At 34.1% G+C, this 25,666-nt stretch overlaps 2 protein-coding genes across 6 annotated transcripts; one reads left to right on the top strand and one right to left on the bottom strand.

The window, feature by feature from the left end:
• The first annotated feature begins 7,573 nt into the window (after positions 1–7,573).
• Positions 7,574–10,844, top strand: LOC107830778 (tyrosine-protein phosphatase RLPH2). The gene is made up of 4 exons (XM_016658424.2): positions 7,574–8,176; positions 9,799–9,866; positions 10,078–10,257; positions 10,374–10,844. The coding sequence occupies exons 1-4, from the start codon at positions 7,669–7,671 to the stop codon at positions 10,542–10,544; spliced, it is 927 nt and encodes a 308-aa protein (XP_016513910.1). The 5' UTR covers positions 7,574–7,668; the 3' UTR covers positions 10,545–10,844.
• Positions 10,845–11,471: 627 nt separating this feature from the next.
• On the bottom strand, positions 11,472–18,761 carry LOC107830777 (dnaJ protein ERDJ2). 5 transcript variants are annotated; one of them, XM_016658423.2, is made up of 11 exons: positions 18,676–18,761; positions 17,983–18,202; positions 17,795–17,890; positions 17,060–17,180; positions 16,852–16,958; positions 16,471–16,688; positions 16,019–16,196; positions 15,790–15,909; positions 14,786–14,872; positions 14,085–14,195; positions 11,472–12,747 (listed from the first exon to the last, which is right to left on the bottom strand). In XM_016658423.2, the coding sequence occupies exons 2-11, from the start codon at positions 18,166–18,168 to the stop codon at positions 11,911–11,913; spliced, it is 2,061 nt and encodes a 686-aa protein (XP_016513909.1). In that variant the 5' UTR covers positions 18,169–18,202; positions 18,676–18,761; the 3' UTR covers positions 11,472–11,910. The 5 variants fall into 5 exon arrangements, with proteins under 5 accessions (XP_016513909.1, XP_016513908.1, XP_075086057.1 ...); XM_016658422.2 differs by having other exon boundaries at positions 18,557–18,691; XM_075229956.1 differs by having other exon boundaries at positions 18,452–18,685.
• Positions 18,762–25,666: the final 6,905 nt, after the last annotated feature.

The raw sequence follows: 25,666 nt of genomic DNA, 5'->3' as shown, positions 1-25,666 counted from the left end.
ACATCTAATTCCGTCAACCAACTTGAGAGGCTTAACAACGTAACACGGGAATCTAATATTTAGTGAATCAAGAACAGAAATATGTCTGGCTTTGATACATAAGAAAAATCTTGAGAATTCTTGCTCAACGTAATTTTGTCGTGTATTATTTTCTTATTCCAAATTCTTTTGGCACTGTTACTATGTTGAAAGTCAAATTTTGTTTTCTTTGATTGCGATTCTCTAAGTTTTTTACGACAGATAACAATAACATACCCAGTATTATCTCATACTGTGGGATCTGGGGAGGGTAGTGTATACGCAGACCTTACCCCTATCTTGTGAGGATAGAGAGGATGTTGATTTTATAAGTTTTTAAATTAATTTAATTTACTTGTAGTAGTCTAATTTGTATGTTATTTCGAATATGTAAACCTTTTCATGCAAAAAAAGAAATATATGTGATATAAATTATCTTATGCATAACTAATGCATAAGAAACCATGGTATTAACAATGCAATAGGTTTTAATGCATGCATTAGCTTAGTTAAAGATAAAATTATCCTTTAAAATTTATGCTTGATTAAAATATACTATTATATTAATGCAAGTTTGAAATAATCCAAGAAAGTGGAAAATTAAGTTACATCCCTAGTAAATAAAAAATATTTAACATATTTCTTTTATATAAATAAATATTCAGTTCTATACTACAATATAGGTAGAAAAATTAATTTTTAAAAACCTTTTTCATATAAAAACATTCCTCAATATATATTTCTTTTAAAAAGATAAAGTGATGGACTAGTTATTAGGTTATTTTTGTAAATAAATAATTCTTTTAGAAATTGTGCAATACTTTAATATATCAAACCAAACAATGTATAAAAAATATGTTAGCATAACTAATATCAACATTACTAATACACTCTATTTAGCATTATTCTTTTACACTCTACCAAACGACCCCTTAATCTATATTATATTAAAAGCACGAAAGCCCTTAGCAAAATATCGTTCACCTTTTTTTACCCTTTAAAAATATATTTTGCATTGGATAAAATTATAATGTAAATTACTTTCCTAATATTTAGGAATTTAGAATCAACTCAAATTTTATTTATTAGATCTTTCCTTATTAAACTAGGTAAAAGTCATAATATTTAGGACTTTAAAATCTATTAGCATTTTACCTTATATAAATTGTGCTAATTGAAAACAAATCCATATCAGTAATATTTAGACGCTTAACGTGATGATTATATTTTATTACATCATCACCAAAGAGAAAACATAAAAATACATTCATGGAAAGTACATGAAGCACGTAAAATTGTTGAGAGCAAAGCAATTAAATATGCATTTTAAAATTCTTACTGTAGTTATACAAAATAATTAATTCATATACAATTAAGCCTAAAAATAATTAATTCATGTACAATTAATCTATTGTGTTATTTGAAATTTTGTGAAGAATCGTAATAAAATTATAGCTAATTAACTCTATTTGTGTCTCTTCGAATGAATTTGAGAATAACTTTTCAAGAATATCTTTAGGAAAACTCTTAAATCCTTAAGGCCTATATGTTCTTGCTAAAACTAAAAAAGAAAATATGGCAACACGTGAAATTGAACTAATAAATTATGACAGTTTGAAGTGAATTTGAGAGAAAAAAAATTGTTTATTAAGTTAGTTATATATGATCAATAATTATCAATCTTAGGATCTTACATTTATATTTTATAATTTAAAAATAATTTTGAATAATATTTTTGTAACTTTTTAATCAATATTACTCGTTAAGATGGGGAACTAAAACTAGTGTATATTAATTATACATAAAAACAATGGCTGGAGCCTGGAAACGTGCCTTCATTTTTTATTTATATTTTTTAATTCCAAATTACCTGGAAAAAGAACACAATATTATAAGAAAAATCAAATTATGGTGGTTGTCTACTCTTCCTCCATGATCTTCTCAAATATTTAATGACATATTCAATGACATATTTTTATGCTTAATGACATATTCAATGACATATTTTTCTTCACTTTTCATGCATATATAAAGGCCTTGTAATAGATAGGAAAATACACACAATTGAAGAAGAAATACTCTTCCTTCTCTCTATCTCTATTTTGTGTTCATGTTTTACTAAATTGCTTTTATTTCATAACTTGTTCTTGTTCATGTTTTACTAAATTGCTTTTATTTCATAACACGTTATCAGCACGACTGTGCTCCTATTTTCGTACACCTCCATATAGGCATAGACTATGCTTTGTGTTTGCTATCCTTATACCAACAATTATGTGGCTATCAAACAAAATAAAGATAGAAGCCAATGGGCTGGATACTAATACAAGATAAGTTTTCATCTTTCTAGCTTATTCATATTTTTATTTTTATCTTCCACTAATCTCAAAATTTTTCTATTTTTCCATGATAACTCACAATAAGCTTTCAGTATTTTATTTCCATTTTGTTATAGCTTGAAAGTGTGCGAGCCCTGCATTTGGCAACTATAGTTTTTGCTTATTCTTTCTTGACGTCTGATATGAATTTTTAGTTATCGTTTGGCTATCCTTCAAGGGATCTATTCATGAACCAAATCAAAATGCATGAATATATATTTTGTAATTAAGTTTTGAAACAGGTACTCTTTACTCAATTCTTTAACTTATATTTAACGTGCTGAATAATGCTTACATATATGTGCGCAGATATCAGACAACCAATATGCCCTTTACCCTTTTCACGCTAAGATGAATGTTACTATAGTAATATTTAATGAATAGAACTAAACTGGTACTATTCCTGCATAGTTGGTTAAATGCATGCATAAATAAACATAATATTGTGGCAGGATAGTTGTAAGCATAATAGATATTCTGATTTACAGTTAATCTTAGCCTTTGACTATCATCTATAATCCATATATTATGATGTGAATTGGATCGCATATGTAGATACTGGAAGTACTACAGGAATTATATATATGCTTCCAAGTCCTAGTCTTTATTCTTACTTTTTTGATTTGGTTTATCGTTTACAAAATTGGTAAGTGTTCTAACAGATTATCTAGTATTGTATTTGAATGCACTTTTATTTGAATTTACGTAAATCTAAAAGTGATAACACTTAGAAGGAATGAAACGTTTTCGTCCTACAACCTTAAAAAGTGGTTATATTTTTAAATCTTGTTATAACTAATTTTGTTTATGTTTCTGACCACAAGATTGATAATTTAATTTTGTACTTTGGCCTATTATGCAATTAGTTAAGACATATTTAAGTTCTGGTGCACTATAGTGATAAGAGTTGAGTTTGAGTCCCAACACATTTTGCCTAACATGTCTTTATATGGGCAAGGCATTGGATTTGAGTCACAATGCATGGTATCGATGAAAGAATCATGAAGCCCGCCTACTTGATATGCTCTATTCAGTGAAGCGAATGTGGCAACAATATATGATAAGTTTGAAAGACAACAAAATAATTTTTCATGACTGTATGAATGTACGAAGACATGGCAAGGGACGAAATAATAATTTATCTTCATTATGGTAACTATAAAAGGAGAACAATAAGGGTTCTCGATATAATCCTTCAAAAAGGTGAAGGAAATATTTACCATCAAAATGGTATGAAAAATTTATAAAGCATGTCACAATAATTATACTCCATTTTTTTAAAGAGAATGTGACTTGTGATAAGCATTGAGAATGCAGACTCATTCCTAAAGGTGAATGTAGCAGTATGTAATAAAATTAATGAATAAAGACGTCCATGCAATATATGATTGGATACATACCACAACTCATCTCTAAGGGAGATTTGAGACAAAGAAAGTTCTTTAGCATTCCAGAAACATCCCCCTAAAGATTCGCATACAGGTGATACGCAAAAAATATTTTGTCATACCTTATGAAAGTTATTAAAAGCAAAATTAAAGCAAGAAATTATTTTGCTTATGATGATTTTGAACATGACAATTATTATGATATGATTCTCTTTGTGAAGGAGACATTCATTATATGGATGGTGTGACAAAAGATCTTGTAGTACAAAAGCAGTTAAGAGATTTGAAAAAATTAATTTGTTACTACCAGGATGAATCAAATTGTTCATGATATTAATATTATAGTAAGTCTCAAAAGAAACATTTTGATTTACAAATATATTAGCCAAAGTGGTTGGCATATTGAGACTATAAATGAAAAGAAGATTGAATATCTTTATATTACTATAATTATACCGGGTAAATATGAAAGGTTACCTGACTTTTCTTCTATTTGTACTACACAGGTATAAGCATTATGATGCAATCAAAAGCCACAAGTAAACTAGAGGTTTACTAAAATAAATATTAGTTGGCATGACCGGTTGACCATCTCGGTTCAATTATGATGCAAAAAATTAATTGAAAATTACATTGGCATATATTGAAGAAATATAAGATTCTTCAACAATTGTGCTGCTTATTCTCATGATATACCAGTTAAGGTTGGGATTGAATCCCTTGATTTCTGGAACGAATAAAAGGTGATAAATATATGGGCCCAGTCACCTTCCATGTGGATCGTTTACTATTATATGATTTTAATAGATGCATCTATTTCATGGTAGCATTTGCATTTGTTATCAACTTGCAGTTTGGCTTTTGCAAGATTGATTACTCAAATTATTAGAGCATAGTTCCAGAATATAAATTATGATGATTTATCTTGATAATATTGGTTTAAATCCAAGTTGGTTTAGCAGAAATTGTATGCCTCCAATTATATCTAAACCATTGGTTATGAGAACAAAACTGCCAAAATAAAATTTGGTATGTGATGTATTATTTAATATACAATAGCACTTGTACGCATCTAGCCAAGTTATGATAAGTTCTCCCTATCACAATCGATTCAGGGTCAGGAACCAAATAATTTTCATCTAGAAATATGAATGTGCTATATGATCTAATTGTTCCACCACAATGCACAAAGATGGATCCCCAAATAAGGCTAGAGATATATGTTGGTGATCCCAAGAATATGGGAGAAAATGGGCAGCTGAAAAAGTAATGCATGTAATGAATTATTATGAGTACATCTAGATCCTCGTACGAGAAAATGTGAACTTGAAGTTCAAGTGATAATTCATTTGCAAAATATTTTCAGGCGTATTTGCTGACCCAAAACTAAATGTCATATTCAGCTGCTAATGCTCCAAATAAAATAAAGTTCATAATGAATAGAGTCTATGGCATGCATAAAGCATAATAGACTAATCGGTTCCAAAGATAAAACTCCTTGAAGAAGGAGAGGAGCAAATGTTCAAGATGGTCATAATAAGGAGGCAAGTGCTCTAAAAGAGTACCACGACATAACACTTCATAAGACCTCATGGGAGAGGCTCATGTACCTGAAAATAATAAGATAAAAAAATCTCAATAAGTTATGTCTTTATTGGGTAATAGTAGAACCGATATAAAATGATCGTCGACGATATTGTTAATATAATGTAGCGCTCAATATTATTATATATATTGACAAGGATCTTGAGCTCAAATCTGTCATGAAATTTGGACAGTTTGGCCAAATAAAAAATGCGCAATGAAAATTGATTTCACCTGAAAAATATGACGGATAGTCCCAACACCTGAAAGTATAAAGCCAGTAGAGGTATAAATGTGTTCTTGTGCGAAAAAAAGGGTCAAGTCGATAGATATAAAGACGACTTGTATCACAAGAAGATTTGTAAATATCCTAGCGTTGATTATATAGAGACATGTTCTCCTGTAGTGGATGTCTCCATTTCAAGTTTTAATCTGAAAATACAAGAAAAACGTGATATGCGTATAATGGAAATCATTGAAGGATTTAAATTGTTCTGAAGCATATTAAGGTTTCCAAGAAATTTATTAAATAAAGCTTCAAAAATCCTTATACGGATTGAAACAATCAGGGCGCATGTGGTATAATCGCCTGAGTGAGTACCTGTTGAAAGAAGTGTACAGGAATGATTCAATTTGTCCTTATGTCTTTATAAAAAGATATGGATCTAAATTTATTATAATCACCATATATGTTGATGATTTAAATATCATTGGAACTCCTAGGAAGCTTCCTAAAGCAGTAGAGCTTCCTAAAGCAGTAGACTATTTAAAGAAAGAATTTGAAATGAAAGATCTTGGAAAGACAAAATTTTGTCTTGGTCTACAAATTGAGTATATGAAAGATGGAATTTTTGTTCATCAATCAGCATACACTAAAAAGATTTTAAAGCGGTTCTATATGGATAAAAGCACATCCATTCCGACCTCATGAAAATAATGAAGAGTTTCTTGGTCCCGAAGTACTATATCTTAGTGCAATTGGTGCACTAATATATCCTTCTAATATTACAAGGTTTGACATAACTTTTTCAGTTAATGTCTTAACAAGATATAGCTCTGCTCCTACAAGGAGACATTGGAATACAATCAAATATATATTGCGGTATCTAAAAGGGACTACCGATATGGAATTATTTTATGGCAATGATTGCAGTCCCGATCTTGTTGGTTATGCCGATACTGGGTATTTATCTGACCCACACAAGGCTCAATCTCAAACAGGCTATGTGTTTACATATGGAGGCACTGCCATATCTTGGCGATCGATTAAGCAATCAATCGTGGCTACGTCATCTAATCATGTTGAGATAATTGCTATTCATGAAGCAAATCGAGAATGTGTATGGTTGAGGTCTATAATACACCTTATTCGAGACAAATATAGTTTGAAGTGTGACAAACTACCCACAATTTTGTATGAAGACAATGCAGCATGCATAGCCCAATTGAAGGGAGGATTCATAAAAAGGGATAGGACAAAGCAAATTTTACCGGAGTTATTTTTCACGCATGATCTTCAAAAGAATGGTGATATCAATGTGCAACAGATCCGTTAAAGCGATAATATGGCTGATTTGTTCACCAAATCTCTACCGACATCAACCTTCAAGAAACTAGTGTACAAGATTGGGATGCGAAGGCTCAAGGATGTGAATTGATGCTCTCATCAAGGGGAGTTAATACGTGTTGTACTCTTTTTCTTTTACAAGGTTTTGTCCCACTAGGTTTTTCTTGCAAGGTTTTTAACGAGGCAAACAAAATGCGTATTTCTAAACATGTGTACTCTTTTTCCTTCACTAGAATTCTTTTCCCATAGGGTTTTTTCCTAATAAGGTTTTAACGAGGCACATTATCTATGGACATCCAAGGGGGAGTATTATAAGAAAAATCAAATTATGGTGGCTGTCTACTCTTCCTCCATGATCTTCTCAAATACTTAATGACATATTCAATGACACATTTTTATTCTTAATGACATATTCAATGACATATTTTTCTTCACTTTTCATGCCTATATAAAGGCCTTGTAATAGATAGAAAAATACACACAATTGAAGAAGAAATACTCTTCCTTCTCTCTATCTCTATTTTTTGTTCATGTTTTACTAAATTGCTTTTATATCATAACTTATTCTTGTTCATATTTTACTAAATTGCTTTTATTTCATAAGACACAAACATTTTTCTTCTTTTTTTCATTTCACTCGGACACTACTGCAAAATAAATCATCTCCAACCTCCCATTCTTTACTCCATAGCCAACAAATTATCCCCATTTATACAAACTAACAAAAAAAAAAATGGAGGACAAAAATCCTCCCACAAAACCTAGGGTGGTCTGTTGCATAGGTGATATCCATGGCTACATAACAAAGCTTCAAAATTTATGGTCAAATCTTGAATCTTGCATTGACCCATCTGATTTTTCCACTGCCCTTATAATTTTCTTGGGTGATTACTGTGACAGAGGTCCAGATACTCCTAAAGTTTTAAACTTTTTAATTTCTTTGCCCTTAAAATACCCAAAACAAACCCATGTTTACCTTTGTGGAAATCATGAGTTTGCTTTTGGAGCATTCTTGGGTGTACTACCAAGTCCAAATGATGGATCTGAATTTAAAGAAACATGGAAAGAGTATGAAATGAATGAGGAAAGAGAAGGGTGGTATAAAGGTGAAGGCTTTGAGAATATGCATTTGCAAGGGAGAAGAAGGGCTGGAAATCATACTAAGGGTATTGAGTGTAAAGGTTCTATTTATGATGCCGCTCCTACTTTTGAATCTTATGGTGTTCCTCATGGTTCTGCTGGTATAATTCCTTAATTTCCTCCCCCTTCCTTTTTTTTGTGTGTTTTGGCTTTATTTATTTATTTATTTTATATAATATTGACCTAAGATGAGTTTATATGGAGTAATGTTATCAGTGAGGATTCATATAACCGACTAAAACTTATTTGGGATTAAGGCTTAGTTGGGGCGGTTGTTGTAGTTGTGGCTTTTGTCTGTTGAATCGGTTGCTAGCAGCTATGTTGCGCTTACTCTCCAAAATGTTGCCGCACCTGTGCTGGATCCTCAAAGAAATGCACTACTTTTGGAGGATACTACACGCATCTGGTGATATTTTCCGAGAGTCTAGGCAACATAGGCTAGCAGTGATGGACAAAACATTGAAAATTAGGTATGATTTTTTATTTTTCCTTCCTAGCTGATGATGAATTTTGAACCTCTGTGTTTAGTTCTAAATTGGGTTATCCCTTTTTTTGTGTGTGTGGTCTTGTGTTTAGGAAGTGTTTCACTATCTGAGTTCTCAATTTAAGACATTTCAAAAATCTAAGCTCAATCTTCCGGGAGAATGGCATGATAGATGAAGATATAACACAAATTGAACTAAAGTAGGATAGTGAAATGGAATGGTTTTATGGAAGTGTTATGTGATTGGAAGATAATTAACAAAGTGTCTGTAGAACGCTTGTGAAGATAGTAAAACCCAACATATCTGCAAAATGAAATGTCGCAAAAATGCAAGTATTAAGAAGGATATATTACCATATGAGATTGGGCAAGATCTCCAACAAGGGTGCAAGTAGCACAAGTAGATTTTCAATGGAAAAATATAACCTAAGATTGTTTGACAAAAAAATTTCATATAATTCCATATGCATCAGTTTGTAGGTACGACCTATAAGAGGGAATGAAGTAGACCTAAAATCACATATAGGGAAGTTGTCTCAAAAGACATACTTCGACATTGATATGGATTTAGCTAAGCATATAATACAGTGAAAGAAGATGATCCATATAGGCATTATCAATTAGCCAGATTAAGACTTAGTTGTTATTGCACTTACGTTAGGTTTGATATTTTTGGGGATCCTTCTTATTATAGTTAGGCTTATATTCCCATGTAGAAAGTAATTGTGAGACTTAGAAACCCTCTAAATTTAGAGAAGTGTGTAGTCAAAGGCGAAAAACTTTAAAATGCGCTTAAGGTTTATTGGGGCGTTAAGCGCAAAGCGCAACTAACGTGTGGGCTTTAGTAAAAAAAGGTGCAATGAAGAAAATAATAAAAATACATTTGTAATGCAAGAAAAAAGTAACAAATTCATTCTTAATGTTTTTCTTAACATCGAATCTACCTCTTTGCTGATTATATTTATTGTTTAGTTTAGTACTACTCGATTCAAAGATAGAAAGCATGGACGATAAGGCGTGCACCTTAGTGCCTTTCCTGCTCTAAAGTGCAGCTTAAGCAAAGGCGAAACGCCCTCCCTGAGCTTTATTGAGCTTCAGGGCTTGATTACTGATAGTCCATTCTATTGTTCTATTAGCTGTTACCAAAATAAACTATGACTATTCTTATTTCTGCCTATTGCAATATTACATATTCACATAATAATTCTTGTGTTAACGGTAAGGTTTCACTCTTTACAGATCTTATGAAGGCAGTTCCTGATGAGCACAAGAAGTTTCTTGCCGATTTAGTCTGGATTCACGAAGAGGTAAGTTCTTTTGTCGTCACCATTCTTTCCTTTCCAACTTTTTCTTCCCTTCTATTTTTCCATGACCACCTTAAGCAATTCTTGATTGTCTTATCGAAAAAATATGTGCTTAAATTTTGTTTATGCTTTATAACTAAACTCAAGAGTGCTCATTGATCATGTCATTACTTAGCCAAGTTTCAACAGTATGTTTCGTTCTTTTGCTTTCTAGGACGATGTTTGCATAAAAAATGAAGAAGGAATTAAAAGCTGCAAACTAATTGCTGTTCATGCTGGTCTGGAGAAAAATAAAGTTGTTGAGGAGCAGATTAAAACCCTTAAAGCAAAGGACACAAGGATTTCTAAGGTGGAACCCCTTAGCGGAAGGAAGAACGTATGGGAAATTCCTCAGGTAACCGCTTAAGGGAAACTCGATCATAGCTACATTCAGTTTGTCATTATATCATGTATATGCTTTCAAAGAAGACACAAATCCATTGTTCGTTGTTGCATAATTATTCTTTTTAGGAACTGAGCAAAACTCCAACAATTGTCGTAAGTGGTCACCATGGGAAATTCCATATTGAAGGTTTAAGACTGGTAATAGATGAAGGTGGTGGACTAGAAGATAATCCAGTGGCCGCAGTAGTGCTTCCTTCAATGAAAGTTGTGAGGGATACTGATCGTTTGGTGAAATAGACTATGGTTTGTGTCAAATTTATTGACCCTTTCTGTTTAAAACAGAAATAACCAAACTAAATTGCAAAACCAAAAAAAACTAGACCCCAGTGGTTTTTGGATCAACAAATAACTCGTATTATGTTGAATCATATTATGTTGTAGATGTAGTCAATAGATTTACACAGTAAGCCTGTATTGAACAAACTTCAAGCCTGTCGAGAATCATATTATATTGTAGATTCTCTACTTTTTGATATACTGCTCGTATACGGGAGACTTTCCCTTTAGTAGTGAAATTATTTACCTTTTCCTGGTAAATTTTCTGACTCTTGGCTCGCTGGTACTATCTTTCTGGTTATGTTACTATTTTATTGTCGCATATCATCTTCTTGTGCCGAGAGTCTATCGGAAACAGCCTCTCTACCCCCAGAGTAGGGGTAAAGTCTGCGTACACACTACCCTTCCCAGACCCCACTTGTGAGATTATACTGGGTTGTTGTTGGTATGGCTCTTCTAGCTTGATTGTGTCAAAAAGTTGAGTTAATCCCCATTTACACATGCAATCTTGATTGCCCATTAGCGTCGGGGACAACAAATTGCTTTTAGTTGATTTTTGCAAACTCAATTAAAGAGCGTTATGATAATCTCCCTACCTTCGCAAGATAGGGGTAAGTCAAGCAAGGTAGGGGCAACTTTTGTTGTTGTTCTTGTTGGTTGTAATTAAAGAGCATTACAAATTTTTTTTTAGTAACCATGATGTCCAGAAAAGCTTGTGTGCACCTCGACAAATTCCATGAGATACCGGTTACCTTACCAGTACAATAGTACAAGTATCGAATAACTCTATTCACCAAGACTTTGGACAAATAGAAAAAATCACCTTAAGTAGTTTTTGTCTTCGCTGGGTTTTGAAACCTGATACTTCATATTTCTCAATGACATGAATTTTAAAAAATAAGCGCAATGACAGCAAAAATCAAAACCAGTAATACTGTTTCGACTCAAGCTCTAGCGGGAAGAAATATATGATTTGCATCTTCGACCTTAGTCGTTTGGGATTAGAGTTGTGACCTTAGATGCAAAGGTCCTATCCAACGCACTCCTCTCTTCTATCCCCCCCCCCCCCCCTCATTCAACATATCCTATCCCACCAAAAATACAAAAAGAGTTGAAGTAAAAAACGATTTGCCTGAGATAGTCATATAATAGAAAAAAAAGCGATTGAATTCTCTGTGCTTACCTGCCCCTTCCCCACCCCAGCTCCCCAAAAAATTGGGGCGAAAGGGTGTCTTAACGCAGGTTTCCTCTTCTCTTCTCCCCACAAAATTTGGAACATCATGTGAACCGGGGAAATAGGATAACAAACAACTAGCCCAGAAAGAGCTTAATCGGCCTCTGAACCAGATTCATCAGAGCTTGAACCACTGCCCTTATTGTGGCCCGAGCCATTGCCCACCATTCCTTTACTCTCTATTTCCTTTGTATCTTCTTCATCTTCGCTGTATTCACTTTCATAATCATCATAATCTTCTTCTTCTTCTTCCTCATCCTCCTCAATTCCATCCTCCATGGCAGGAGTCTCATCTGCTGTGAGACCGCCTCTGGTCCCAGCTCTGCTGCGTTTCATTACCTTTAACTTTATATTCGACTTTGCATCACAACCAATCCAAGAGTCACATAAGCAAAAAGAACTCAAGTTGTAGTTTCCCTCAGCTGGAGCTTGGAACTTCCCCATTACCAGCCTCGAACCATTTTTAACTTTCTCAATTGCTTCTTTAACGGCAACATTTATTTCCCTTGCACTTGCACCAGACCCTTCCTTTGACTCCTGAATTGTTTTTGATACAGCAATGATTGCTGTAGATTCATCCATGAAACTAACCTTCTGGGAGAGCCACACATCATTTGAAAAGGAGTCCGCAAGCAGCAACCAGAAATTCTCTTCTTTGTCAGAAGGAAAATAAGGACAATGTGGAAGGGCACGAATCAGGCCGTTACCACGCTTGAGAGTGACCCAAGCATGCATGGTAACGATGTCACCCTCTTGAATTCCCTCCTCACCTTCTGTCTCACATGTGATATCAATTGTCACTGAAGGCATCATTTTAAGAACCATCTCCACATCGTGGGATTCCGAGTTTGAGAACCCAGCAACTTGAGTCAGCAGATCTTCGCGTTCATCTGGTGTCATATCACGGAAGTCTTGAAATGTACGAACTTTCTGTACATAGAGGAAAGGGTTAAGGATATACAAAACAAAAGGCTCACTTGTCAAAGCCCATCCTAATACTTCATTAACTAAACGTGCTACATAAAGCCAAAAAAAAAAGAAGGAAATAGGCTGCAACATCATTACATCACAGGTAGCAAAAGAAGATGCTTCAGTATGAACAGGAAAAACATGGAAAATTAAGACTCCAGGCTTAATTTAGCCTGAAAGTGGCACAATCAATGTACATATTGACTCCTTTGATTAGGACAGTCAACAATATCCTTATGAATACGCGAGAAACACACCATCAAAGGAAAATGGCCCAAGTAATATTCAAGAAGACCTTATAAAATTATGATTTTCATTTTCTCATAAATGTGAATCAAGTTCACACCAATTTTCAGATTTTGCACAAGGAAATAAAAAGAAGAAACTGAATAAAGATGTCACTAGACTTCCCTGTGATAGAATGCGCTGTACAGGTAGCCACTGTCACACACTCAAAGCAAGTGTCAAACATTAACTATTAAAAGGTGTAAATTTGTAACATGTTTAAAATTTAGATGTAAACTCAAAATTAATGAAACACCACTAGATCACAAAAACCAAGCAAAACGTCTTTCTTGACATCGAGTAATTCATGAAAGTAACCACCATATAACTAATTGCATAAATCAAATTAACATTTCAGTCATTGAGGAAGAGTTATTTTTTCTGATAAATATTATTGAGGAGAGTTATATTTATCCCAGATAAAAAAATTGTAAATAAACCAAAGTACTACCTTACCTTTTTTTTTAATCAAGAGTACTACCTTACTAACATTATATTGTATCACTATACATACCAGTAGAGAAGAGTTTAGATAAGCAGTTACCGCGGACAATCCTACATAGTGACAATCAAGTTATAACATCCCTGTACACTCATAGGCTAGCGTTTTTTCTTTTTAATGTTTACAGAACTTGGCTTGTCTCAACTCAACACCTCATTTTGAGCCGGGATTGCAAGGATAGCACGGCCCGCTGATACCAAGACCACAAAATGTGATAAAAAAGCTTTATAGAGACACTTTCTCTTGTCTTTTTTTTTTTTGGTGATCGAGTATAAATTCTAGAGGCAATTTCCTTACTCTAACTATTAAATAAAACTAAGATACAAAACCAGATAAGTAAGGCACAAACTTGCCCTAACTTCACCGAGGAACCAATCAGAGACACAAAAGCACGTTGTGATAACTTATTATAAGCACCAACACAGATAATTAACAACAATCTCCTCCAACATTAGCAAGAAGCAGATGTGTTTAGCAAGTTTGAGAAGAGATGAAAAGCAGTAATTGGAACCTTTCTTGCAATCTTTTTGACAACAGCCTCACTAAAGTATGGCAGCTGCAAAAACGGTGCATACCCTTCACTGGATCCACCTGCTGCTTTCCTTGCGCTGAGAGGTACCGCCTGAATCGTTAACAGCAAAATGCATCAGAAATGAGAGTAGGAAAGAAAACCAATTGTGCCTATGTGGGTAAATGAATTTGAGTAGAATAATGGACCTTCTAGGTCCTAAACCCTTCAAATATGGAAGTAAACGGATACCAACTCCTAAAAAATAACTGCTGAAAGTCCAAATTTATGCATAAAATTCATCAAAACTGAGGGGGGGAAATGAAGGTTGCCAAAACATTCATCTTAATACATGAATCGTAACAATATTTAGCAAACAAGAATAAGTAGTGATGCTCGTATCGATGATGTATCCATGACTATATCTTCAGATAATATGATGCAAAAACTTTAACTTTCAGATATAAATGTAGAACAGACGCAATGATGAAAGTCAAAATGCTAGAAGTTAAGGTACACAAGATGATATTCAATAATTATCACGAGAATAAGTTGCTTTTCTTACGTTGTGCTGGAAGAGGGGAAAACGGAGAAGAAAATGATAAGAGATACGTGATAAAGAGGGATAAGCACGGCTCCAAACAACGGATGTAAAAACTAGTGACGATCTTTCAGAAGAGTACTGGCTTTCTGGAAAACCTAACCTGAACAACACTCTGAGACAGTTCCACCACTCCTATTGCAGGTCTTAGCCATCCATGCCCCACAGGAGGGCGTGGAATAATAGCCATCTGCATGCAACAAGACAAACTCCTTGCGTTACCATAGCAACTCATATTATGTTAGGCAATGAAACAAACATATGGACTTGATAAGGTGAAAAGAACAGAGCACAAGAAGAATTAAAAGCTAAACATTCTTATCCCTTTGTAATATAACAACATTGCCCCTCCTCTCTCCCATGCACAGCTCAAGGACAAACAATCAATTTGGAGGTCTCTGAACACTTCCAACAGCAATCCGCCGGCCAGTGGCTTGGAAGCAAGCTACCCTAATGGCAGCTGTCGCCTACTTCACTGTTTAAATTATTTACGGGACATAACTTGGGTGTTACTTCATTTCAGCTTCATTTCCTAGACACTAATCGTTGCCATATCTTCACAATTTTTGGATGTCCTACTTTTTTGACATACTAGTACATTATTCTCCTTCCCGTCCTCCTTCGTTTTCTATCTCCCATTATGTGTTTTTTATTTTCTATTTAATTATGCGTCAGATATTTGTTGACTTTTTATGGTTACATCACATAGTGACTAGAGTAATTTGATATTTGTTGAAGTCTTTATGTCTATGACTATATATATGTCAGTCTCTTTGCTTACTAGCTACTACAAATAACCCTTTTTTGGGTGGGATCAGTCAGTGGTACCATGAACACTCAGACCAATAGCCATCCTGAAGATAATAACTGAATGGTTAAGACAGCTCATCCTCCTATATATACATCCGAACTTATTAGTTAAAAAAATTCATTTCCTAATGATAGTTACCACCTATACCATGTAAGTTACAATGAAACTCCCTCAGAAATGTTCCAACTTGTGACAAGAACTACAGTAAATTAAAAACAGCACCAGCACTATCATTATCAAAAAGAAAAGCAGCACTAAAGTAGTACTATTAGTAGAAATAGAAAGAATGGAGATACCTTCATCAATTCTTCCAGAAGCCGAGGTGCGAGTTCAAGCACACGTCTGAAATCACGCTGTAAAGTTGGAGACAAAGCTGCCGTCTCACGTGTCAATTGGGTTTGAAGCAACAGTTCAGTCTGCAAGCAGAGGAGTACATATATCTAGATTCTTTTTTTAAGGAAAAAAAGGACAGCTCTGACAAGGGTTTTTGAGCTTGGAAAACGAAGAAGAAAGCAAGCATTTAACCTTTACTAATGCAGGGTGCTGCTTCCAAAACTTAGCCTGTTCTTGCCGAATATTCTTAAGATCCAGATTTAGCTCACTTCTAACCAAGACAAATAGTCTCTGCAGAGGTTCTTCATCAGTCCGACGAACAGGAATATCCATGAATTCAGAAGCCTTAATGAAAACATCCATGACCTTGCTGCATCATTGAAGCAACATTACAAAAGACAGAATGGAGTCGATAAAAGCAACATCATCTGTGAAAGTGAAGAACGTTGCATAGTGAAAAGGGAGAGAACACTATTTGGTTCAAGAAGATAAACTAGTAACGAAAACATGGCAATGCAACTATATCAGATTCATCAGCATTTCTGCTACCACTTGTGATTTTTCAATACTATGAAGCAATGTACAAACTTAAATATAAGTGTATTCTTCATAAGAAAGCCAAATAGAGTACCTCTCTCACATACCTTGGAGCTAAAGAAGGCTTCATTAAGTGGTAATATGCAGCTAATGTAGAGTGCATGACATAGTTCCCAGTATACTTTGACGACCTAGACAAGTATATAACAGAAATTGTCAAGGGCAGAATTATACAGACTCCAACAATTCCAAGCAACAGTATTCCTTCAGATGCTCCATCAATGTTTAAAAGGAACTGAGGGAGGGCAATGCCCATTTGAAGCCCCTGCAGGAAACATACAAAAAAAATATTCATTAAAATGAGTACACTCCTCCAAAACGAAATGATCATGATCATGTCTCGGACAAAATAAAAGGACGATTCGATGTTGACATTTACATGTCCTCCTATCCTCCGCATCCACAGGACCATGATAGAAGTGAATTACCTGTCGTCCATCCGGATGGCCATATTTTTCAAAATTTTCCCGAGATATTGGATCTGTCAGAGCCTGATAAGCCTTTGAGATGTACTCAACAAAGTATGAGTGTGCCTCTGCAATAGAAGAGGCAAATAGTCATGGCCAAGTGCTGCCAATATAGCCCTGTCACAGTAATAACTAAATCTGAACAGTCAGTACTAGCTCTGCATTCAACCTGGATCTGGATTTTTATCAGGATGATACTGGATGGAAAGTCTTCGATATGCCTTCTTTATTTCAGAGTCTGAAGCTCCATGTTCCAGTCCAAGAATACTGAACGGCTCGAATATTTGGACCTGCAGAATAAAATGTTTAAACTAAGCGCAAGCACCATCAATTGTTTTTTTTAAAAGCATAAGAAAACAAATCACGATAAAAGGGATATCGTAGAGGACGGTGCTAAGGTTAATAAAGATGGTATTAATAATAATGCTTCCTTGTGACCAGGAGAAGTTGAACTTACCAAAAAACCAAAGAAAAAAATTGGCTATGAGAACTCGACATCAGTATAAGAATACCCCATTGCTTGTGTAAATAAAACATATGCCATGTGAATTAGAAGACTTAACAAATGCGACCAATGGGGACAAAACACTAACATTTTAAGAGCACAAATTCCCTACTATTGAAGACAGCACTAGATTCAAGAACAATCAACACTATCTTATAAAACAAAAACCAAATTAAATCCTGTCTAGAGATAGCTTAAAAGCACAAGAACACCTAAACCAAGCTGATAAATTTCCACATATAGAACAAAAAACATATCACATCTTCTGCTACTATAACTACCAAATGCTACCATTTTTTCAAGTTAAGGAGTTCTTGGGAAAAGGTGACCACATGCTTGCATTAGCTACAGAGATATCCTATCAAGTTTAAGAATAGAATCAGATTAAACAGCATTTACCTCAGTGCTGATATGCTTGATGTAATAAACAAGAACAGCCATGACAACCCACAGCAGTACAAGGGTTAGATTACTGTATGTTGAGAAGTTTGAAATCTGAAAATCAGAAGAATGGATAAAAATAAATCCCGATTACAGAATTTAACTTCAATACTAAATCCCAGAAACAAGACTATACAGAAACTTGCCCGCTTGAATATGGATTTATGATACTTTCCGGACCGAACGCAGACCGAACACTGGCAGTTGATTTTGGCAGCCTTTTTCTTGAAAGCACCAAATAAATTGACTATAGTGTAAGGAACTAATGGCAGAGCCATTAAAGTCAAGACAAAGATGGGGAAAAGTGCACTGTTCTCTTCGGAAGCCGCCATATTGAATTTCTCTTAGATTCTAGCAAAGATACTCCTGAAAATGGTCATTCCTATTAGAATACAATACATCCAAAAAATGGCTCACACCAGCTCAGAAAAAGTACTCCGAATACACTAATGAAATGGCGAACCCGATTCACCGAGAAATGCTCACACATAATCTCATTCAATGGAAAACACTATTGTGCAAAATTGCAGAAATTGAACAGCAATTGCTAAATTCATACATATTTCCGTTCGAGTTAAAATGAAAACGAGTTCAATATTGAAGATCAATTTATACACAAATATGAATTAAATATCTATCACCAAAAAACTTCAGCTATTTGTTTGCCCTAGCAAAACTGCAAATGGAAATCGCCGGTGTTATATCTGGACGGAAAATCACCGGAGGGAATCCAACGGTCGCCGGAGAAGCCCACTCCGGGCGGAGGTAGGCGGCTTAAAATGGAGCTAATTTAGATCGGGGATATTTATTTCATTTGCTATTATAAACTCAGAATTTACCTTTATTATCAAATTTATCTCAAATGCTTCCTTTATTTTAAGTTCTGATCCCAATGCTTTGTTTCTTTAGTTCACTTTGGTAGTCCATAACTTTGATCTCCATTAACTCTTAAATTAATTCATTGACTTTATTCTTAATTAGAGATTTTAAATTTAAACTCTAAAATAAAAAAATGTTTAATTGAGAAATTTTAATTTTTCTCAATCAACTCACGGATGTGAATTCATATTAGTCTGCATATAATTTTTGAATATCAATGTTTAAGGAAATTAAAAGAAGATTAAATCAAACTCCAAAAAGTTGGGTATATATCATTTTCTCTGTCCTTGCTAATTAAGATTAATGTAATAATTTTTTTGGAGCATTACAGTTTGATAACTTTGACCAATTAAATTTTAGTTGTGTATCATGTTGGAGTAAAAGCCACATTTAATTGGTGTAATGATCTCAGCAGACTAATTATATCATGCCACATCATCTATTTGATGTGGCCAAAGCAAAGTAGTGCTAAACAGAGACGGATGTAGTGTATTAATTGCGGGTTCAACTGAACCAATAACTTTCGATGCAGAGTAAAAATTTATTAAAATTATAAAAATAGTAGATTTGAACTCATAACTTTAAAAATATAATGGGCTCAATACTAAAAACTTTAAAATTGAATCCATAAAATTTAAATCTTGAATCTGACTCTGATGCTAAGGCCTTTTAACTCATATTATTTGGGTTTTATTTTATTTTCAAAAGAACTACAAACTTAAAGTGCCTTATAAGCAAGGAAACTATAGCTTAATTTTTTTTCTAGACGAAATTTAAGATGAGTATATGATTTTGGTCTCTTATGTGCAAGACACTTACAATTGAAATTCCATTATCTAAGATAATATTGAGAGTTGAAGAGTGTGATAGCATCATTAAAATCTTTTCACTTTTATCTTGATCAGCTCGTGTTTTAACTTTGAAAATAAAAAATATTATGATATTCTCTTAGTGAATCTACTCGACAAGAATTAGATCACTTAGGCTAATAAGTTCCAAATCCAAAAAAAAAAAAGAGATTATATCAACGCACAAATGCAATTGTTTAATGTGTATATTTACTGTGGCATTGCCTAATTAAGGTTAAGATAATGTATTTTTATCAACATTTAAAGTTAAACAACTTGACCGATTAACTGATTTAATTGGTGTAATGACCTCATTAGACTAATTATATCATGCCATATAATACACTTTTGTCATCTATTTTACTATCCACCTAGTAAAATAGCCACGATTATTACTAAATCAACATTAATCTCATTACATTCTATTACCCTTATTATTTGTGTTAATAAATTTTGACCAGCCGAGACCTAAACTAATGCATCACATTGAGTTCGTGCATGCATCGGTAATATTGGACTCCGTGATAAATATTCTTGAAGAAAAGCCCGTCCAATCATGATATAACAAAAACACAGCCTTGTGCGTTGCTATTTAATTGATATTTTTTAGCAAGAAAACGAATACGCTAAGGCACGACATCTTTTATCTACGCCCTTGTTTATCTATAGCCTTATTTTTCTTAGTAACTTAGAACAACCTTTAGCGTTAGATGCTCAACTCTTTTGGTAGGATCGAAGTTGACAGGCAAGGTTTGCTTAACTAGATACAAGCTACTATTGATTCAAGAACAAATCACTATAAAAGATATGTAGTTGAGTCAAGAAGCAAGCAATCTTATATTGTATATAACAACAACCCAGTAAAAATCTTACAAGTGGACCCTCGGCGATCTTATACTGTGTATGCCGACCTTACCCCTATCCCGGGGTAGAGAGGTTATTTCCGAAAGACCCTCGTCTCGAGAAAAAGAAAATAAACAATAGACAATAGATAATTGACAGCAACAGAAGCCAGAAAAATAAAATATTATCAGCATTGTAAGAAACATAAAATAAATATAACAGCAATAACAATAACATTACTAATGCCATAGAAAAAAGTGTAGAACCTACATAAATCACTAACAACTCAAGGCGAGACATTATCAGCCTAGTCCTGCCTCCGGAAATAACGTAGAAAAACGCTCGACTCCCTCCCAACCTACAACTTTAATACTCGACTTCTACACCTTTCTATCTAGAGTCATGCCCTCACAGATCTGAAGTCGCGCCATATCTTGTCCGATCTTATACTATATATAAAAGTGAAATATTAATGCTCACAACACTTGTTGAAAGTAAGCTCATATAGGATGGTTAACAATCATGCCACATAACATTCTTATCCTACAAAGAAAGAAGAAAATAAAGAACTCACACAAATGACCTTTCGATGGCCGTTAGTCGTAAAAAAGAGCGCAACTCTCATGTATTGCAGATTTCTTCCTTCTTTCTTTTGGGTATACCTAATACCATCTCATCTTCGAATTTATCGAATGATCAGTTAAGAATCTAATTTCTTGTGGTGAACCCTCTCTGTGTTGTTTGTTTTGGTACTCTGTGTCCTTCAGGGGCGGATCCAGCTTTAAGGTTGTGAATTTCCGTGAACCTAGTAGCTTTTGCTCAAACCTTTTATTTGTATTAAGAAATTCACTAAATATCTATAAAAATCTGATTGGGAACCCAGTTATTATTATATACTATATAACTCGAGATCGTTGTAGGAACCCATAAACTTCAAATCCTGGATCCGCCTATGGTGTCCTTGTATAATTTGCAATTTGCATATATATATATATATATATATATATATATATATATAGTGTGTGTGTGTATGTGTGCGCACATATGGTACAATGCTTATTTGATGCACTTCTACAACTAAAATTGGGGGTTGTTCGTCTTGTTATTTTTTCCTTTCTTTAATTTTCTTAAATTGAGATCCGACGTACTTTTTTCTTTCATTTTCTTTGTTTGGTTTTATTTTTTTTGAAAATGATCAAGTTTAACAAATTGAAATCCCTATTCTCTTTTGTTAGTATAAAAATATTTTATATTATTAAACTAAAGGAAAATATTAAAAACATAAAAGGTACAATTTTCATCTCTTGCGTTACTAACAAGCTGACATTGCAGTGAGAGATAATAGGGGGTTTTTTGTCGAATCAATGGTTAGTAAGGTTGGAAATGGGATATTTTTTGTTTGTGGGTGTGATTGGTTGAAGGGGATTGGGTAGGGTAACAGGGTAGTTTAGAGAAGATATGAGTTTGTTCTGTTTGAAGTGGGTTATGCGTTCCATAAGCGACACGTAGCTCGCCATTTAAAATAAGGGTATTTATGTTGGGAACAGTAATGGTAGAGACATCAAAGGCGATAGTTTTACACACTATTTCAAAGTAAAAGGTTATATCTATACCTTTTCCATATTAAAAAACATAAGTCCAACACAAACACTCAATAATTTGCACCCACGTATTCATATTTTTCAGTTGGCACCTGAATAGCCAATAACGGTTTTGGTAAAAATGTTTATACACTGTTATATATTATTTACATACTTATATAAATAACATATCTAACTTTATTAAAAGTAGATACTAGGATATAAAGTATCAGAGATGGCTCAAGGGGAGGCTAGTAAAGCCTTTGATTTAAGCCTCCTAATTTTTTGGGGCCCAAAATAATTTTGAGTTGTGAATTATCTATCTTGTTTTCGCTTAGACGATATTAAAGTTTACAGAAAAAATAAAAAAAAAATACAAAATCCTTATAAAAGTAGAAAGAATGATTGTTTTTTTTTTTGCAATAAAATTATTTTAGAATTTTGATTAAGTTACTCAAATCTTCATATTGGTAATAATGTTCTTTACAATAAGATCCAAGGTAATGTATTGTAAATACGTGGCTAACATCTTATTAATTTAAATTTTCTTATCAACATGGATATTAATATTATATTTTATAAGATAACTACACTATAGACAAAAAAAGATCAATATAAATATTTTGCTTGTCTAGGGTTTAGCAACTTGTAGCAGAGTTCTATCCCACCACTGGCCCCAAATAGATTATGCCATGCTACTTGAGTAACTAAGCAAGTAGAAGTTATTGGGATTACTAATGGTCACATGTATCAGTCAATACATACTTTTTCTGAAAATGTCGTAAAGTTCCAAATTAGGAAACTGAAATGGAAGTCAGCCACAGGACCTTATAACCAAATATGTCTCAGTCATGTTATGTTATAGAGGTAACATTCTGAAATGGGATAGTGTTGAATGAGAGGGTGCGTCTAACTGAATGTTTATATCAGTTTGCCCACCTTGCGCACCACCAAGAGGTTGGTGAATCATTATCCTCGAATATGGCAGGCAATATCACTTACCTTCATGGGAAAACAATGTCACGAGTTCAAAACACAGTGATACATGATTAGTGTAGGTTTGAGAACTCGCTCACTGATCGACATGGTTGTTGAGAGATCACTAAACTTTGTTAGATATTTAGATTTGACTAAACTTGTAGGAAAAACCTAACTCTTTGGAGATTTGAACTAATTAGTTCGTAAAGTTCCAAATTAGGAAACTGAAATGGAAGTCAGACACATGACCTTATAACCAAATATGTCTCAGACATGTTGTATTCTAGAGGTAACATTATGAAATAGGACAGTGTTGAATGTGAGAGAGAGAGAGAGAAAGAGAGAGATCGTGTTGTACTTGAGCCCCAATGTTTCTGGATAATCTTTCCATGAAAATGTAAAGGGACATAGGGTCTCCTTGTATGATACCCCTACTAGGATGGAAAAATTCAATCCTACCCCCATTTACCAGGACAAAAAAAGAACTTGAATAGATGAAAGATATTATTAATTTGGTTATGTGTGGGGAAAACCAAAGGACACTAGGTGTCTCTGATAAAGGACCATTCTAATATGTCAAATGCCTTTTCTAGGTTAATTTTAAGGATCATGTTAGTATTTTCCCTTTCATCTTAGTGAAGTGGTTGATCTACTTCTAAACTATGATGGCATTATCACTGGCCCTCTTATTGGACAAGAAACTGCCTGACTTGGACCAATGATGGAAGGGAGAACATGCTTGATTCTATTAACAATTATTTTGGTAATCAGTTTGTGCATAGTGTTGCATAGCCCAATAGGTCTGAAATTATGAAGGGTTGTGGCATTGGCACACTTAGGGATCAGGCAGAGGTAAATTGTATTAACTTGATGCTTTATTTCTATGGTATTAAAAGTTTGATTGCAGAACTCAGTTATTTTACTCTCCAGGATATTCCAGTATCTTTGGTAGAAAAGAGGGTGGAGACCATCAGGTCCAGGGGCCTTTGTAGGTTTGAAAGAGGGTCACCTTGATTTCACTACTCCTTGGGGGCATTCAACATGGTTTTCTCTCTAGTGTACGGGGTATGGGCATTATAGATTGTGCTTTTCCAGGGAGTGGGTGAGCCTAGGTGTTCAATAGTGAATAGATTTGAATAGTATTGGTAAATGGTGTTTTGAATTTCATATTGCTTCTCAATCCAGTTCCCTACCTCATCTTGTAGGACCATGATTTTATTCCTTCTTCTCCTATTGAGGGTTGATGTATGAAAGAATCTAGTATTAGCATCACCCTCCATCGGCCAGTTGATCCTAGAATTAGTTTCCCAAAAGATCTCTTCACATTTGAGAATAAAGGAATATTCCTCTAGAAGTTGACCTTCTAGATTCTGAAGAAAAGTGCTGAAAGAGTAGGCATTAGATTTCTGAATACCCCAAGTCTAGCAATAATGTGTTTTTTTTAATGAAATATATTGCTTAAAATATTTTTGTTCCAGTTCAACACTTTGGACTAGAACTGAGCAGTACCCATTTCTAGGCTACCACACCCTTCATAGGCTTGTTGGACAAATGTAGAGAAGGAAGAGTGACTACACCATATAGGTTCAAACCTAAAAGGCCTGGATGGGGAATTGAAGGCATTGGGCCACAAGCTGATCAACATAAGGCAATGGTCAGAATGTGTTCTAGGGAGGTGACACACATTACTAGAAGGGTAACCCTGGATCCATTTGTAACCCACACAGATTTTAAGAGTTATTTTTAGTATTCGTAGTATTTTTAGTATCTATTTGATTTTACAGAATGTTAGTATATTCTTATCTTTAATTTTAATTTTTAAACATAAAATCGAAAATACAAAAATATAGTTTCATATTATGATATAGTTTTACTTTAATTAATTATAATTAATTTTAATTTATTTAAAAGGAAGAAGTTTTAGTTGGTAAATTTATGGACTTTTAGAAATGAAGAGTCCAAAATATTGGCCCAGTTTCGGATTTGTCTTCTGAGTCCACTCCTCCCTTCATGCCATTTACCCATTACCTAACCCAACCTAATCTAAAAGACCTAAAATCAACCTAATCGGCAGACCCCAACCCCACACAAATGATCGGCTCCCTCTCACCATCTCATTCTCTCATACACAAAGAGAAGAAACGACACATCTAATCCCCAAAAGAAGAAGTCGGCGTTCTCCCCTCATTCACCAATTCCTCCAATATCGTTCTCCCCTCATTCACCAATTCCTCCAATACCCATTGTTGATTCTCCTCCTTTCATAGAGAACGGACACTCATAATAGAAAAGAAAGGACAACCGCCTACCCTCCAATTTATTTTTTCATTTTTGAGCTCAAGAACGGCTAAAATACGGACAGAAAACGAGAAAACAAAAAGAAGAGAAAGTGATGCAGAATCGAAAAATGCAGAGAAAAAACTAAAGCTACTTCTAAGAGAAGAAGAAAAACTAAGGCAAAAGGTAAAGGATAATTTCATTAATAACTTTCCTCTGCTGATTTACAAGTTAAATAGCGTATAGGTAGTGGAGGGACTAAAACTAGTTAAAGGGAACTTACAAGCTAAAATATAAACAACATAACTAATTGGACTAAAGTGGAATAAAAATAACTACGGTGTAATTAATAATATCGGCAACCTCACAATATTAGCATCTTCCAATTTGCAGCAGTGATATATCGTATCAGAAAGCAGAGGAAG

Source organism: Nicotiana tabacum, chromosome 2 (genome assembly GCF_000715075.1).
Source record: "Nicotiana tabacum cultivar K326 chromosome 2, ASM71507v2, whole genome shotgun sequence".
Lineage (NCBI taxonomy): Eukaryota > Viridiplantae > Streptophyta > Magnoliopsida > Solanales > Solanaceae > Nicotiana > Nicotiana tabacum.
The sequence above is the reverse complement of the archived record's forward strand: the minus strand, read 5'-3'. Positions and strand labels throughout refer to the sequence as shown.

Coding starts and splice junctions, on each gene's coding strand:
- LOC107830778 (XM_016658424.2), top strand. CDS start 7,669: ATGGAGGACAAAAATCCTCCCACAAAACCTAGGGTGGTCTGTTGCATA. Junction 9,867..10,077: donor TAGTCTGGATTCACGAAGAG/GTAAGTTCTTTT, acceptor TTTGCTTTCTAG/GACGATGTTTGCATAAAAAA. Junction 10,258..10,373: donor ACGTATGGGAAATTCCTCAG/GTAACCGCTTAA, acceptor TATTCTTTTTAG/GAACTGAGCAAAACTCCAAC.
- LOC107830777 (XM_016658423.2), bottom strand. CDS start 18,168: ATGGCGGCTTCCGAAGAGAACAGTGCACTTTTCCCCATCTTTGTCTTG. Junction 16,689..16,851: donor GCCATCCGGATGGACGACAG/GTAATTCACTTC, acceptor TGTTTCCTGCAG/GGGCTTCAAATGGGCATTGC. Junction 16,197..16,470: donor AAGCCTTCTTTAGCTCCAAG/GTATGTGAGAGA, acceptor TCAATGATGCAG/CAAGGTCATGGATGTTTTCA.